Here is a 17,112-nt window from a genome sequence, read left to right on the forward strand (position 1 = left end):
TTCTACTAGCTCGACTGTTATCGTAAATGTCAAAGAGATGCTGCGGACATAATTCTCTAATAAATCACAAACGTCTTGAACAAATTATCAAAAATTTAAATAGGTTTCCTCTAATTTTCTAAAGTTTTAGATACAAATTAACAAGGAATAGCAATATATAAATCCTATTTCGTGCCAGGGGGGGGGGGGGGGGTAGTGCCTAACTTTTTTCACTTTTTTCAATACCAACTATCTTTCAATTCAAACTTTTTTGGGGTAAATTTTCTGTATAACAATACACTTTGCTGAAATGTGGGAAATCACCTAGAACATTTTCTATAGTAAAGGGGGGGCTTTGTATATTTTCTAGGTCAAAATTTTTATCAATTTTGTAATAAATTATACCTTTTCATGAAAATTTTTATTTTTTGTTTTCAAACACAACTGGTAAGATAAAAAAGAATATATATCTATTCTGCTTAAATATTTAGCTCACCAGAGTTGAAAGTTTAATTGACCTTTTCAGATAATATTTTGTTCAGCATCCATCCATCTGTAAAGTTTTAACATTTAATTATTTAGGAAATTCACAACAAACAAACAGTCAGGATTGGTTTGAGGCACAAAGGACTCCAAGAGAAAAACTGAATGCTGCTATGAGAATTTTGTCTGATTCATTTGAACCACTTCAAAGTCAGCTAACAAATGAATGGAATACTCTTAGTACCAGTATGAAATCCTATTATTCTAGGAAGGCCCAGGAATGTGTGGATCTTATTCTTTCCATTATAGCACCGGGTCAAGAAACCTTTCTACTTGACAGCATCCAGAAAAAGTTCACCAGAAACTCTGAGAAGCTTGAATTGGACTCAGTTACAAAGAGTGTCATTGATGCCTACAACAAAGTGACTGATAGTAGAACACAGACTCAGATTTTATCAGTTATAGTGAACAATTTTACCAAGACTGATTTGCAGAAGTTGATTCCTGGGTTGACAGTGTTCAAGATCGATAGCGCCCGAAAACATGCACTTGTAAAAGGACCAGGACATTTACTTCATCAGCCAAAAATATACAGAGTGAAACTGACAAAACCAAAAGTCATACATTTTATCGAATTCCTGTTGAATCCATTGTATTCAAGTATTGTAGGTTTTGGACAAACTGTACTCAAGCTTTCATCTAATGAAAAAATGCAAATCCCAAAAGTGATAAGAAATGTCATTCATTCAAGAATAATTGATGCCTACCAAAGTTATTGCAAAGAAAATGGCTTTGAGACTTTCAGCAGAGCGTCTTTGTATAGGATATTGAAAGTTTGTAATGCTTCAAAACAGAAAGCACTGCAAGGGTTAGACAACATTACAGCCGCGGGAATGAATTCAATAGGTACTCTTATAAAACTGACATCAAAATTAGAAACATTTGGAATGAATAGTACAGATGTAATTTCCCTAACGAACATTTTGCAGCTGGTAAACCAGTTTCTCAAATATGAGTACAAAACCCATCTGAACAGACTGGATGGATGTACAGATCACTGCACCATATTCGCTCTGAGTGATACCAATGATAATTTTTCCTCAACTTGTGATCATACACATGAACAAAACTGTGACAAATGTTCAATGGTAGATAGTTGTGCAGACTTGATTCGGAGAAAATTCAGTCAGATGGACATTCCTGAAGCTGTCATGGATGAGATTAACTATGAAATTGACATTTCAGAGAGAAATTTAACAGAATGGAAGAAACATTTATTGAGAACTGTACATCAGGATAATGCTAGAAGTAATATACTCAAGACATTGACAGCTAAGAAAGCCTTGGTAATCATGGACTGGGCCATGAAATTCCTCCCTTTTCAGTTTAGAGAAACCCAGTCAGAGTTTTTTGGGAAAAAGGGATTCAGCTGGCACATCTCATGTGTTATTACAAAATCAGATGATAATGAGTTGGACTTGCAGTGCTATGTCCATATTTTAGAAATGGGAAGTCAAGGATGGTTTTCCGTGGCCAATATTTTACTTCATCTTCTTCATCATTTGAAAGATGTCAAGCCGCAGATAGAAGAGATCTCCCTTAAAAGTGATAATGCTGCATGCTATCACTGCACAAATTTAGTATCTTTTATTCAACTGAATAATACAAGTTTCCCAATTTACGTCAAAGAGTACAATTTTAGTGAGACACAATCGGGAAAGGATTTGTGTGACAGTAAAACGGGATCATCTCGCTTACATATGTATAAATATGCGAATGAGGGCCACAATATAATCAGCACCACAGATATGAAAAAAGCATTAGAAAGCTATGGGGGAGTACGTGGAACCCAAGTCTGCATTATCTCCATAGACCAGGAGGAAGAGCCAAAAACTAAGGTGAAAATCCCAGGAATAAGTATGCTAAACAACTTTTCATTTGGAGCAAATGGGATGACAGTGAGAAGAGCATATAATGTTGGTGAAGGACAATTGATTAAAAACATCAATGAGCAACAACTTTTGAACAGCAGTGTTTACAGATTGAAGGTGAGTCTATCATTGGTTTTAGGTGAACTCGGGTAAAACATATTCTTATAAGTAATTGCCTTCTCTACAGCTGTCCTTAAGTTTTCACTTATCAAAATCATTTTTGTAAAGAAGGCAAATGGAACAAAATTAACTTGGCAAGAAATAATTGACAGCTATATATTTTCAACCTTCAGCAAGTTTCAACACACAATCTTTTTCTGTTAGGTCTTGGAACCATTTCCTGGAATCAACAACCAGCCTAAGAGTGGAAAGGTAGCAGCCCATTCAGCTGAGAACATTGAAGACAACTCTGTATTAGAGACATTGCCTGAAACTGTATCAGAAGATGATTGTAACCTTGATGAAAGAACACCACAAGCACCTTTTTATTGTTGTCCAGATGATTCTTGTGACAAAGTGTTTGTGAAGTCCACTAATCTAGAGAAACATTTAACTCTTGGCAACCACAGTTACAGAAGCAATCAAATTTCTGGTCTTGACAGTGCAGTTGAAATTTATGCTTCCCAATGTGAATCTTTAAGAGATTATCAAAATTCACTGTTTAGGAGAGAAACTGACATATGTGATACAAACAGCACTGACTCACTCAGGGAAAGTACACAACAAACAAAGAACAAAGGTTGGGCATTGAAAGGAAAAAGAGTCACCACCAGATTTTCAGAAAATGTAAAACTGTACCTTAAAAACATTTGTATTTCAAGTGATAAAACTGGTTCCCGTCCTGATTATCAATCACTCTCTGAAGAATTGCGTAAAGCAACGGATGAAAATGGGCAGAAATTATTTCAGAAAGATGAATGGCTTAATCCTACACAGATAAGAGGATATGTGGCTCAGTTTCTTTCAAAATCTAAAGCTAAAATGGCTACTGCACCAAAACAATCGAGAGTTGAATTGCAAGAGGTGTCTGTTGAAGATGATGAGAAACTATCAGAAGTTGTAAACATGTTAGATGTAAATGAATATAATAATTATGTCTCAACTATGGTTAATGAAGTTCTTTCTGCTGTAGCCATGTAGACTTAAAAACTGTATGAAAAAAAACTTTCATTCTGTCGTCATTATTGTCAGCATTAACGTTTTTTTACCTATTAATGCAGCCACATGACATTTGTTATATAAGTTAATTACTTTGTACCAAGGCAATTTTTTTCTTTTCTTTTTTTTTTTACAGAAAGATAACTGGTCTATAATGGAGGTATAATATATACATTAAACTTAACAAAGATTTGAAGTTGGTCTTTTTGTCAAGCCTGGGACACCGTAACCTTGAAATTAATTATGATACATGTAAACAGGCACCTTTACCCTTGAAATTTACAATAATATTTCATTTTAAAGTACATGTATGAAGAATGTGAGAGAACAGTAAATTGTCCAGATTGTGTTTAATGCAGAAGAATTCAAGAAAGTAGCAGATGAAAATGTTGATGATTTTATAGAGTTGAATAGCCCACAAAGAAGAGAGTGTACGTATTGTCTCATTCGTCCAAAAAAAATCAAGTCATTGCACATCCCCCAATAAAAAATATCTCGATGTTTGTATTGATGAAATTGGAAATTTGTAGAAATTGTTTCTTCTTAACACTAAAATTAATATGTTGATCAAATGACTAGTATGATGAATGATGTGTTCACTTTTGTAACTATCTAGCAAATGTGTATAAGAGGTAATTAGATTTAAGGCTTGTACATAATCCATGTAATGGTTTATAAGGAATTCATAAATTCCCCCTCCCTTTTATGATGTATTTTTTTTGAAGGGGGGGATTCAGTCATTATCTATCAAATTGTGAGTTATGTATGTCTAAATTCTGAAATACTGATATAAAAAAACTCCAGATATTATTCTTTTTTATTTTTGGAGAAGTTTTTAGGTACTTTCTGATTAGCATTTACTGTATTCTTAAAATTTTTGATTTGAAAATTTAACAAACTTTGACTTTCAATATTTTCTAAAATTTATATTTGCCAACGACAGTTTTTTCACATTTTGTTAACATAAGCATCCTTAACAATAAGCAACAACATTTATTGGATTCAAATATCCTCGCTGGTTGTTACAGTACTTTCAATTCTACCTAAAATTGTCACTTTTTCCAAAAAATTGGAAAAGTGCCAATTTCATGACCTTTTTGCACTAAAACAAAATGGATGTCAATCATTCTGACTATGCATTTATGAAGAACTAACCTTTATCTTTTCACTACAAATAAGAATATCTAGTTAATTTGTAAAGTTGCAATTTTATTTCTCCTCAAAAGTAAAAGTTTAAAAAATTACCTCTAATTTTTTTGCATATGGGCTATTTTAGTAACAGGTCATAAAACTTATACGAGTTTGATCAGCCCGATAAAAATTTGTTTGATTTCCATTTGTGCATGCTAGATTTGGCTTCCAAAGTTTGAAGGCGATCAGAGAAACTTGCCTCTGGACCATTTTGCATGCTTTTCTCAAAAGCTCTTTTGCCTTAATTTGTTAACAGATTTCTCTTGAATCCGAGATGTTATTCATCAGCTGATTATAGAGGAGGAGTTTTGTCATTGATGGGAACCAACGTCATATTTATGATATTGTGGCTGCATCACTTTTGTTTGGGTAATTTTTTAATATACTTTTTATGCCCCCGTAAACGAAGTTTCGGGGGTAATTAGTTTTTGTCGTGTCCGTCTGTCTGTCTGTCTCTCTGTTTGTCCGCAAAAACTTTCACCATGCCAATAACTTTTGATTTAGTGGAGCTATGACTTTCATATTTCATATGTATATTCCTTGTAAAGACCTTTCTTTGGGTACCACCAAATTTGACCTATTGACCTTGACCTTGGAGTTTGATCCACTTTAAAAATACAACATTGACAGAAATTTTTGAAGGGTTAGGACTAGGGCATTCATACTTCACAAATTTAATCCTTGTGACAAGACCTTTCATTTGATTTCAAGAACCTTGACCATCTGACCTTGACCTTGGTGTTTGAGCTACTTTTACCAAACTTTAACCTTGACCATAACTTCTGAATAGTTGGGGCTAGAGCTTTCATATTTCACATGTGTAATCCTTGTGACAATACCTTTCATTGGATATCAAGAATCTTGACCCTTTGACCTTGACCTTAAAGTTTGACCTACTTTTTACAAACTTTAACCTTGGCCATAACTTTTGAACGGTAAGGGCCAGTGCTTTCATACTTCCCATACATAATCTTTGAGACAAGGCCTTTCTTTAGAACACAACAACCTTGACCCTTTGACCTTGACCCGGAATTTGTCCTATCTTTTAAGATGTTAACATTGGTCATAACCCTGGAGCAGGTTTAGTTAGTGTTTACATTTCTCATTTCTTGTGAGAAGACCTTACTTTGGTACGAATTAACATATAATTTGATTTGCATTTGAGAAAGCTTAACTGTCGCTAAACTGCCGTACGGGGGCATCAGTGTTTCACAAACACATCTTGTTTTTCAGTAAATTTTAACCTGCTTTGTATTAGTGGATTATTTTTTTGAGCATTAAATGTTTGTAGCAATTTAGATCTATTTCACAAGGATAAGGCCATACCAATTTGTAAAATAGTTCTTCGGATTTTCAAAAATAAAAAGTGAGGCGAGCGAGCGAAATTTTTTTATTAATATTTTTTATTTTGGGTTTCAAAATTATGAGGCGAGCGAATATAATTTATACATATATATATTTTTTAATAAAGTGTTATTTCAAAATGTGTGAACCTAAAAAATAAAGATAGATATCATTTGCATACCACATGAACTTATCATTCTTAACTTTTTGGGGATTTTTTTTAATAAGTAAAAAATGTGTCAAATTTCAAAGACTTTACTTTCATAAATTAATGTTTTCAAACATCTCCTCTGCTACCATTTCTATTGCTGTGTATGAAACAACTTCGTACCCATTGTTTTTAACTATAGTACACAGTGTTGTGCGATTAAAAATATCAAGTACTAGTCCACAGGCGAGTGGCAGCTGCAAAGTTACTAGCCCAAATACAGGGGCAAAAATTAGGATAAAACTATAAAATAATGTTGAAAAAGACATTAATTGCTGATAAAAGTCAGGGTACTGAGGTCATTCTTTTTAAAGTCAAAGTTTTAATTCTCAAAATCAAATTCAGTCATGTTTAAATATTATGAAATAAAGTTAAAATGAACTTCAATAAATTATCTTCCCTTTCTCTGATCATTGCACCAGCTCATTTAGAATGAAATTAAATTCATTTTGTTTTCATCTTAAATCATTCAAAACAAAAGAAATGCATTTTATGTGAGTCACAAAACACTTATCTTTCAGTTGATTGAGTGATCGTAAATAATTTAAAGATATAGCTGCATGTATTTACCATAGAAGGAGGAATAGAAGAAATTCGGATTAGGAAAAAAACGATCGTTTTTGGAAGTAAATAAGTCAGGTAGTTCTGCAAAACGGATAAGATTATGGAGATTTATTGACAGGAGGAGTATTGTTGTCTGGAAAATATAAACTGGTTGGGAATTTTATAGCCAAAAACGAGTTAAAATACCGGTTGTGCTTTTCATGTATTGCGTGTGTAGTTATATTTTTTACTAGCCCGACGGGCTACCTCCTTGTAGAAAACCACTATCCCGACCCCCAAAAATGTTAGCCCCGGGCGTCAGGGGATGCTAATTGCACACCCCTGGTACATATGAACAGTTAAACAGACATGGTGCAAAACTTCACAAACTGCTTCAATCTCACTATAAATCCCGCGCATCTGTCATACAAGTTTCAAAGTTCATGTGTGTTTGGTGCAAAAAAAAAATTGTAGTCGGCTTTTTTTGGAAGCGCGCGCGGACATTTTTTTTTGTAATATTATAATTTGCATTTGTAATAAATAGAAGCGGCGAATACGACGAACTATATTAGAAATTGGTATGGCCTAAGATGTTCATATATTTTGCCATCTCTCTGCATTAAATAAAATTTAGATGACCATATTTCTCACTTTAGAGAGTATGTTTCCTGTTTATAGAACATGCTTTATGGATTTTGGTAAATTTTTCTGTCTGTTCAAATTCGCCTGCATGGCACAGTGGTTAGAGTGTCTGCTCTAGTAGAGTCGCGAAATAAGGTGTTGATCCTTACATCATGAGTTTGAATCCCACTGTGGGATGTGGAGACCTGTCCTTGGGATGATACAGTATAACTGTGGCCCCTTGTTGCAGTAGCTCAGGTGTTGGCACAAAAAAGATCCCTTCCTGCTCAATCAGTCAATGGCCCTGAGTGCTGAGTATAGGTCATTAGGACAAAATTTGCAGCTCTCCACTGTCGTTTCCATATGAGTGAAAAATTCTTGAGAGGAACGATAAACAATAAACAATCAATCTGTCTGTTCAATTTATTCACTGATATTACACAACTGTATACACTAAAACTTATTTATAGCAGCGAGGTACAAGAGAACCAGTAACACAGATAAAAGATGCAGTTCCTAAGAGATCCAAAGTCAGCAGCACCTAAGACCAAACTGACTTTGAATTATCAGCATCCAAAACAATGCAAATCAAATACAGGTATGAAATTGATGCAACAAATAAGTTCTAAGACAAATATAAAATTTATTTTTTATAAGACATAGCATATCAAAATGACTAATATACTAGTCAACAACTGGCCAGCTTTAAAAATATATTTGTTTGATGTACTCCTACCCACTTTTATCAAGGTTGGCAGGTAGGTTGGTAGGTACCGGTAGTTTTTTTATGCCCCACCATGATTATGGCCTGGGCATATAGTGTTTGTCATGACTGTCTTCTGTCTTTCTGTCCATGCATCACACTTTGCGTTTAGCTCAGTTCAAAGCCCAGTTTCAAAGAAACTATACAGGATATTTCATCAAACTTTGCTGATAGATATTGATAAGAGCTATGCAACTGCATCAACATTTTCTGTCCTTGACCTTTCCTTTGACCTTGACCTCACTTTTCTTAAATTAGTGTTTAACTTAGTTTTAAACATACCATTCAAGATGGTGTTTTAGCAAAACTCAGTTATAACACAGTTGCTGGGACCTATGAAATTACTTCGTTATATCCATAATTCATTATAATCGTATAAGAAATTCATTGAAATTTTATAGCTGGGAATCCAAGATGACTTCGCTATACCCATGAATTCGCAATATTTGTTCGTACGAAACGAGATTTACTGTATCAAACTTACCATACTGATGAGAGCTTTTCAACTGAAACAAACATTTTTTGTCCTTGGCCTTTCTTTTGACTTTGACCTCAGTTTTCCTAAGTTAGTGTCAAACTTCATATGGTGATGCATTCTGATGTAAGCAATTCAACTGCATCAACATGACATTGACCTTTTATTTGACCTTGACCTCACATCTCTGAAATTAGTGTCAAACTTCATATGCTGATACATACTGATGTAAGCAATTCAACTGTAACATTTTTCAAGATATTCTGATCAAATTTCATACAAATTTTCATTTTGCATGACTAATATACCCTTGGCGGGCATTCCTGTCCTGTGGACATATTTCTAGTTTTTTTTTTCTCATATGTCTTACTGCATTGAATTAATTGATAACTGTCATATTTAAAACCACAGACTCAAAAATCTGTTAATGTTTTCATTTAGTTACAAAGACTTTGTATTTATAAATTAAAAAGCATCCTAAAAAAAAATATGATACCTTATCTTTAAAACATCTATGGAAATTAAGGGGGGTGTTAAAAAATTTTAAGTGCCCCCAAGAAATGAATGCAAATGGGTAGGGGCTATTTGAACAGGTCGGTCAGAGTACATCAAACAAATCATTTTTTTTATTGTTGGCCTAGGAAGGGTACCCTAAATATGAAAATGCAACAAATATTTTTAAATAAAAAGATTTTAAATGAAAATATTTTTTATGTATAAAAAGGACAATTTTTATTCTGATTTTCTTGTAAAATCATTGATAAAATTTAATGAAGAAAGTTAAGATTTGTAAATGGATATTTGTAAGATTTATAACTCATTATTTGTCAGGCACCTTAGTCCTACATCATTATCAGTTGCACATACAACTATGGCCTATGTAATAATTCAATATTACAGAAGCTTGCTAAATTACAGGTTTTGTCTGTACATCTGGCAATCTTGGGGCAATACTGGATGGTTTTAACTAAGAACTGATCCAGCATGAAGACCAGCCATGTGCCTCACCTGTCATGACATTATTAAAGGTAAGTGTCCCTATAAGCAAAGAATCTGACAAAGCAAAACCTTCATCTTAAAAGATTTACATTTAATACTTATTTGATTGGTAGTTTTAATTATTTTTTTTTCTTCTACGCAGCCTGTTATTTAGCATTTCTGAGTACTGCATGGTATATGATCCATATATACACTGCACAAACACAAGACAATTTTCACCCACTCACCACCACAATTGCACACACTCACACAGTGCACTTTCTAAAATTAAAAATAATGAGATGTTTGTAAAATACTTATGCCCCCCTCCCCCCACATTGGAATTTTTTATCTAAGTCCAAAAAGGCATTACTCTGTCAAAAATGGTGCAAGGATACCCAAAAGAGAACTTGACCTAGATATTCCTGATCATCTGATAAATCTGTATAATTGCATTTCACTATGTGCAACCCCTGCAAAGGAAATGAACAGAAACTGCAAGTAATTGGAATTTTTCTAAAGCCAAGGGGTATAACTCTGTCAAAAATGGCGCGATGATCATACCCAAAACAGAACTTGACCTAGATATTCATCTGATATACCTGTAAGGCTGTATACCAAATTTCATTTCAGTGCAATGGTTGTGAAGAAAATGAATGGAAACTAAATGGACTGACAGACAGCAGCAAAGCAATATGCCCTCCTTTCTTCAAGGGGGGGGGCATAATAAATGTACATATATGTAAACATATGACAGTTAAACATACAATTTATCCAAAAACAAAACAGATGTACCCAAATGTGTAGATATAAATTAATAAAAAATTACAATTTTGATTTTTTCATCACTTGTTTGTACACATTATCATACAGGACCCATTTACTGAGTATTTTGTCCTTAACTTTTTCACAACAATTTTCTATGTTTCTGTAATACTTGAATAACTTTACTGCATCAATAAATAATGGTTTACTATCTTGTGATCTTGAATAGTAAATAAAATTTTTTGCAACTAATAAAAGAAAATTTTCTAAACAACTTCCTTCTATATTAACAAGTAAAACAGTTCTTTTGGATATTTTGTAATCTTTTTCAATGACACTAAACCTTTGTACAAATTGATTCCAAAATTCAGTCACATTAATATACACAATCATAAAATAAGTCAATTATTGTCTATTGTTTATATCCTGTTTCTATGTCTGTTTGTCTTTTGTCAACTTTAACCTCCACCATAACTTTTGAACCATGAGAGATACAGACTTCATATTTAATATGCCTACTCCTCTAATTAAATTCTTTCAAAAGACACCAAGGTCAATGACCTTGTGACCTTGACCTATATGCTAAAAATAGCTTTTTTTTAACTTTCGCCTTAACTTTTTATACATTTAAGATAGAGAAATCATATTTGGAATGCCTTCTTCATTAATTATGCTCTTTCAAATGACACCAAGGCCAGTGAACTTTTGACCTTTAATGTGACTTTAATGCTATAAATACCATTTTGAACTTTCACCATACCTTTTGTACCGTTAAAGATAGAGACTTCATATTTGATTTGCATACTCCACTAATTAAGCTCTTTCAAATGACACCAAGGCCAATGACCTTGTGACCTTGACTATGACCTATATGCTTAAAAAAACTTGTTTGAATTTGTTGCCGCCTAGTGCATAGTGTTTCACAAACACATCTTGTTTTGAAGTAGTTTTAATATTTGAATTTCTGTAGAATTTTATGTTACATATAAAAACCAAAAATTTTTAAAATGAAAATCATTTTTATTTCAGTACTTTGTGACAGTGGGATGATGGAATATTGAAGAATGGACATGGCTCTATATTACTGCATCAGAGATCAATCCAGGTTTACTTATAAATCATAGAAAAACACTTAAACAGTCAAGCATCATTTGAAGCTACATGTGTCACCGCTTTAACAATATGCCTGCTTATGTAACCAAGAAAGCACAGTGACCAGTTGTACCTATGATGTCGGACAAGATCCCGAAAAAACTTCCAGTACACTCATCACTACCTGCAAAGAATTGAAAATTCTAAATGACTTGTATCAACACTTTTGTACTTCATCTGACTTGTATTTTCAATACTCATTAGCTTTTAGCTTCCTGCAAACAAAATTTCATAAGTACTAACTTGCAGGTGTAAAATATTTGAAACAGTTTGCTTGTCCCAAAGGAAATTCTGCCAATTAGCAGTGGCATGAGCAGTTGATTGATGTCACAGTTCCACCAGCAAAGTATTTGTAGCTGAATGGTGCCATGTAAAACACTTTTCACAAGAACATGGAAAACATCCTAGAAGTGAGGATCTACAAGAAATTAAGAGAATACTTTCTTGAATATTTTCAATGTTATAAAATGCTTGTGTACATCCTTTATATATAAAACTAATTACGCATGTAACTACCAAATATACAAATTAAACTTCAATCCTTAAATTTGTTCTTAAGTTTATTTATATTGTATTAAAATAAGCCTGCAATATTTGTCTTGTTATACTGAAGGATTCAATGTTAAAATGTAGTTCATTGAAAAAATGTGCAACCATTCTGCGCAGTTAGCAATTTTCATGGAGAACCTATCGATGTGCATTTGCAATTGTTGGGATGACAGGCACACAGTAGAAGAATTGTACTTGTTAATAAATGTTTTTTACCAATCAAATTTCAAATTGATAATTTAATAAGAAAGCATATGACAAATTTAACTATCATTATGGCCCATTGATTCACCATGGTGTTTGAGCTTTTGTGGACTTGATACTTAACTAGTAAGTTTGAAATATTGAAGTAAAGAAAAGTGCAGCCCAAAAAATTATCCTGTACCTGATTTAAAATGCGTGCCATCCTTAACTACTTGGGAGTTGCCGCACTCTTCATGAGTATAAGAATTATTGGATATGCCTCATTAACAGGTCTATACTGGTACATGGATGACACATTCAGTCGAAGCATTGTCCCTTTTTCAGTACCTCCTGGATCTCTGTAAAATATGACAAATGTAGATAAAATGTTCTACCATTGAATGATGAATGTCTTATGGACCCAGTGCAGACCTGTTTGGTGACAACATTGGATAAATTGGGGATTGTTCTAGCTAAGACAAATAAGAAAATTCCTATTTCTAATGCCTATTTTAAGAAAATAAAATGTCTTTCTCATAATTGTAAGAATATTTGGGAACATGGGCACCTGAAGTATGGATGATACCCCCCTTTTTTTGTTAAATTTAAAAAAAATATTAAAAAAAGGGGGGGGTATTATCCATACTTCAGGTGCCTGTGTTTGGGAAGGGGGTCATAAGGCTTTACAGTTAATATATTGATCGTACATGTATGTCGTTTAACGCCCTACAGTTAATATTGAAGTTGAATATATACAAATGTACATCCCTGTTTACATGAAAGAAGTAATGTTGGACGTTTTTATTTTTGGAGTATTTATTAATTAAAAAAGAACATTAATTCTATCAGGATTATGTTTAATCGACGTAGTAATCAATCCTGCATTCCCGTGATCGATGAAATTGGGTGCATGTAGGCCATTTCGAATTTGTTTTTATTGACTTCGCATTCTATATCCCGGCTCAGCTGTCCTGTGAGCTAAATAAATGAACTAAATATAATATGGAACCAATCTTTGGGGGACGTTTTGGTTTGAAATCATGTTACTTTCGCTTAAAACAATAAAGCAATTAAACGTTGTTTACCTGTATCAATCAGTCCATTTTATCCTCTTCTTTTCCATAACCAGAAAACGAACGACTTAACAGACATTACTTCCTGTTTCGCTTTCGTTTTTAACGGGAGAATTAGTTATTTTATTTTAAGGGTGATTGGAAAAGAGATATCTCTTTCATTAAAAGAGATATCTCTTTAGCTTAGAAAGATATCTTTTTTTGAAAATCTAAAGAGATATCTCTCTAATTAAGAGAGATATCTCTTTTAAACTTGTTAAAGAGATATCTCTCTAACTTTAAGAGATATCTCTCTCGTTTAAAGATATATCTCTCTAGCTTATTAAGATATCTCTCTTACTAAAAGAGATATCTCTCTTTCAAAAAGAGATATCTCTTTTGTTGAAAGAGATATCTCTCTAAAGTATTAAGATATCTCTATTAGTCAAAGAGATATCTCTATAAGCTAAAGAGATATCTCCATAAGCTAAAGAGATATCTCTCTATGCTAGAGAGATATCTCTCATTTTGAAAGAAAAATTTATTTTACGAATAAATAGTAAAAGGGCTTGCCATACACTACAGTTATTTTTTCTTGTATTTTATAATTTCCACAGCTTTGAAATTAATTTTAAAATGTACTTAATAATTAATCATACATTAAGCTTCAATTCCTGATGATTTACGTACCTCTAAACGCTAACAAATGGCTGTTTGTGGTCACGGACGTCGAAAGGAAACTCCTTTAAACCGACATTACAAAACTATATACAGGACTGTTTCGGACCGTTAAAAGGCAAATAAAGTGTGGAATATAAGAGTTAAATATATGAATTATGATAGAATACCATTCTAAAAGCCAGAGAAAGCGTAAACTACACGAAATAAATACCTAAAGTAGCGACGAAAAATCGTCGGCGTAAATCGAAGGTTTTTACAACGCTTGGATCTGTAGCTCTCTGCTTTATCTGTCCGAATTTTCTCAAGCAGAGAGCTACAGTTCTGCAGCTAGTGTAGTAGAAAATAGTACGTTCTCATTGTTTAAAAATATTTTTTATCAGAAGTGTGCATTATTACCCGGGAGTTTGTAGGGGGGGGGGTGTACTAAAATTATACAGATACTTTACATGTACCTTTTAGATTGTTTTGAATCAAATTTATCACTTCCAGATATTGAATTTGCACAAAAAGTCTACACCTTGAGGAATATACATATAACATTTTAAAGTTTTAATTTTTGTTTGTGTTTGTTTTAGAATACTTGTTTTATAAAAATTGTATAATTCATTTGACAACTTGATCAGTTCTGCAGGAGAACTTCTTTCATCAGTGGATCAGGAATTTCACTTAATACCGGTAATAATGACTTTATTTAGTAACAAAAAGTGGCTTTTAGTCGCCCAGTACGAGTTTCTCTGTTATTTCAACAAGTAAGCATACCAATGTTTATGCTACCAAACTGGAGAATGTTCCGGTTAAAATAATTTTTTAAACTGAAATTAGGTTACTAACAAACAAGTCAATGTTTCCATTTCAAGCAGATAATTTATTCTTCACCATTAAGGATATCTGATCCTCAGCCAGGAATGATAACTCCAAAAATTAATATTTAATTTGAAATGCATGAAAATGAAGGTTGAAAATGAAATTTTTTCATGCAACAATTTTCATTTTATTCATCTTTATAAGATTCAATGTTTTGGAAGTCTTAGAAAAGGTCTTATAAAAGTTGACATTTGTACCCTATAAAAGGGGAAAAAATAATACAGTTTTAGAGAAATAGGATTTTCCTGAATCCAGGCTTAGATACCAATGTTTATTAACATGATATGAAATGCAAAGTGATTTGTGGGTCTTGCAATGATAGCAAAAACCGTTCCCCTTATGTACATGTACTATAGAATATATGACGGAAATAGAAGACAAAAAATACCACATAAGTATAAAAATCATGACAATTTCTCTGAATGCCTGGATACCTATTGTTTTTAAATCTAAAATATAATTGTTGATCAATTTGCAATTAGAAAATGCATTGCAGATATTCCAAATCGCTTTTTCTGCAAAAAATATTGGAGATTTGGCAATTTTCCCTATATAATATAACTTTAATCTTTAACTTTAAAGAAATTCTGTGGACAAATTTACATACCTTCGTGGATTCAGAGATACTTTTATGAGTATTTTTGATTACTTAACTGCTAATATAATTAACCTGAGGATCGGACTACCTTTTGTTATGATTTTGTCAATGAAGAATAGCTACTTTAAATCAATTTGAGGTACATTTCAAGTTGTTTGTTCAATGTACCAGAGGATGGCGCATGTCTCCTACTAGTATTTAATTCTGTTGCCAATATAATAATTTTACATGTTGTTCTTTGATTTTTTGAAGATAATTATAAACCAGTCTATAAATCACAAGGCAATTATAAGAATGTTTAATATTTAGATTACAAAGGTAAACCCCCCCCCCCCCCCCCCAAAGGAGGTATTTGAGGAACGTATCATTTGACCTTGAACTCAGAATTTCCCACGGTCTGTGGTCAATACAATGACCTGACTGTTTGTTGGATGGTATTTTGAATGACATGCATCATACACATTGTTGGGTCATTTTTTCAGATATCTAATTTTTAAATACAGATTAAAATACCACAGGCACCTGACGTTACTTATGTTTACTTTTAATAAAAGTATACAGGGTAGGGGGTTCATTTTTATATTGAAAGAAATATTAGTTATGTCAAGTGCCCCTGCAAATTATTTTCATTATCCAGATCATACATAAAATAAACACAACTAATTCATCAGAATCAATGACAAAGAAACAAAGCAGTTTGCCTCATTCTTTTAATTTATAGCAATTTACAGATTATAAATACACTATGTACAATTAACAACATTGTTGATACATTTCATATGCATTCAATTGTTTAATTTAAACTGAGAACTTAGGTTGATGATCTTTCTCTAGTTTATGTTTTACAGTCCATTCTAATTTAATCAGTCTGTACAATTTGGATCTTCATTTCCCTTAATAACTTAATGTAAGCATTAATTTAAAGAACACATGTTGATTAATCATTTCTCTTAATAGCACATATCTAATTGCAAAAGTCAATTTAATAAATCTGCACAAGTCCCTTTTTGTTTCTCCCTTTTGGATGATGGTGGGCATTGTGAATAGTACAGTTGATCACCGCTTCCCTCTTTTAGCTGGGGGTGGGGATTGGGGCCGAGGCCTCATCCTCTGCAATGGGGGTGGGGAATACCTCTGAGGGGCATTGTGCTTGGCTCGTAATGACCGTGAGGACATGGCTGCTGGAGGGGGAGAGGGGGGCCTCTGTTTCCGTGTCTTAGGACTAAACAATGTAGGGGATACTGCCCTCTGGCCTCGAGTCAAAGGTCGAGAGGGAGGGGTGACAGGTCGCATGGGTGGAGGGGAGGGGGAATTTGAAGGAGAGTGATAGGCCCTGGTCACGGGACGGTGTGGGGGTGAGGGAGATCTGAGAGAGAGAGAGAGAGAGAGAGAGAGAGAGAGAGAGAGAGAGGGTGGGGATGGGGACCTGTAGCCTGAGCCTGTGGGGGACAGTGGTGGGGGAGAATTATTCAGGGGGTGATGGGGCCTCCTCATCTAAAGGGGGTGAAGGTGAGGGTCTCCCCTGTGTGAGGAGGAATAAGTGGGTGACTGTGACCTTTGACTTCTGGTACGTACCCTCCCTTCTGGAGACAAA

The 17,112-nt window shown here is 33.6% G+C and overlaps 1 protein-coding gene and 2 long non-coding RNA genes across 4 annotated transcripts; 2 read left to right on the forward strand and 1 right to left on the reverse strand.

Moving 5' to 3' along the window:
* The first annotated feature begins 516 nt into the window (after nucleotides 1-516).
* On the forward strand, nucleotides 517-3,600 carry LOC134262593 (uncharacterized). Its single transcript, XM_062744981.1, has 2 exons — nucleotides 517-2,510; nucleotides 2,718-3,600. The coding sequence occupies exons 1-2, from the start codon at nucleotides 636-638 to the stop codon at nucleotides 3,531-3,533; spliced, it is 2,691 nt and encodes an 896-aa protein (XP_062600965.1). The 5' UTR covers nucleotides 517-635; the 3' UTR covers nucleotides 3,534-3,600.
* Nucleotides 3,601-4,997: 1,397 nt separating this feature from the next.
* Nucleotides 4,998-12,138, forward strand: LOC134262596 (uncharacterized). Of its 2 annotated transcripts, none has more exons than XR_009991037.1 (4): nucleotides 4,998-5,111; nucleotides 7,929-8,056; nucleotides 9,615-9,724; nucleotides 11,469-12,138. It is a non-coding gene; the product is annotated as an uncharacterized LOC134262596 (long non-coding RNA). The 2 variants fall into 2 exon arrangements; XR_009991038.1 differs by having other exon boundaries at nucleotides 7,932-8,056.
* Nucleotides 11,875-13,540, reverse strand: LOC134262595 (uncharacterized). The gene is made up of 3 exons (XR_009991036.1): nucleotides 13,409-13,540; nucleotides 12,526-12,682; nucleotides 11,875-12,009 (listed from the first exon to the last, which is right to left on the reverse strand). It is a non-coding gene; the product is annotated as an uncharacterized LOC134262595 (long non-coding RNA).
* Nucleotides 13,541-17,112: the final 3,572 nt, after the last annotated feature.

This window comes from Saccostrea cucullata, unplaced genomic scaffold (genome assembly GCF_032062105.1).
Source record: "Saccostrea cucullata isolate Sc308-1 unplaced genomic scaffold, CSIRO_AGI_Scuc_v1 ctg13266, whole genome shotgun sequence".
Classification (NCBI taxonomy): domain Eukaryota; kingdom Metazoa; phylum Mollusca; class Bivalvia; order Ostreida; family Ostreidae; genus Saccostrea; species Saccostrea cuccullata.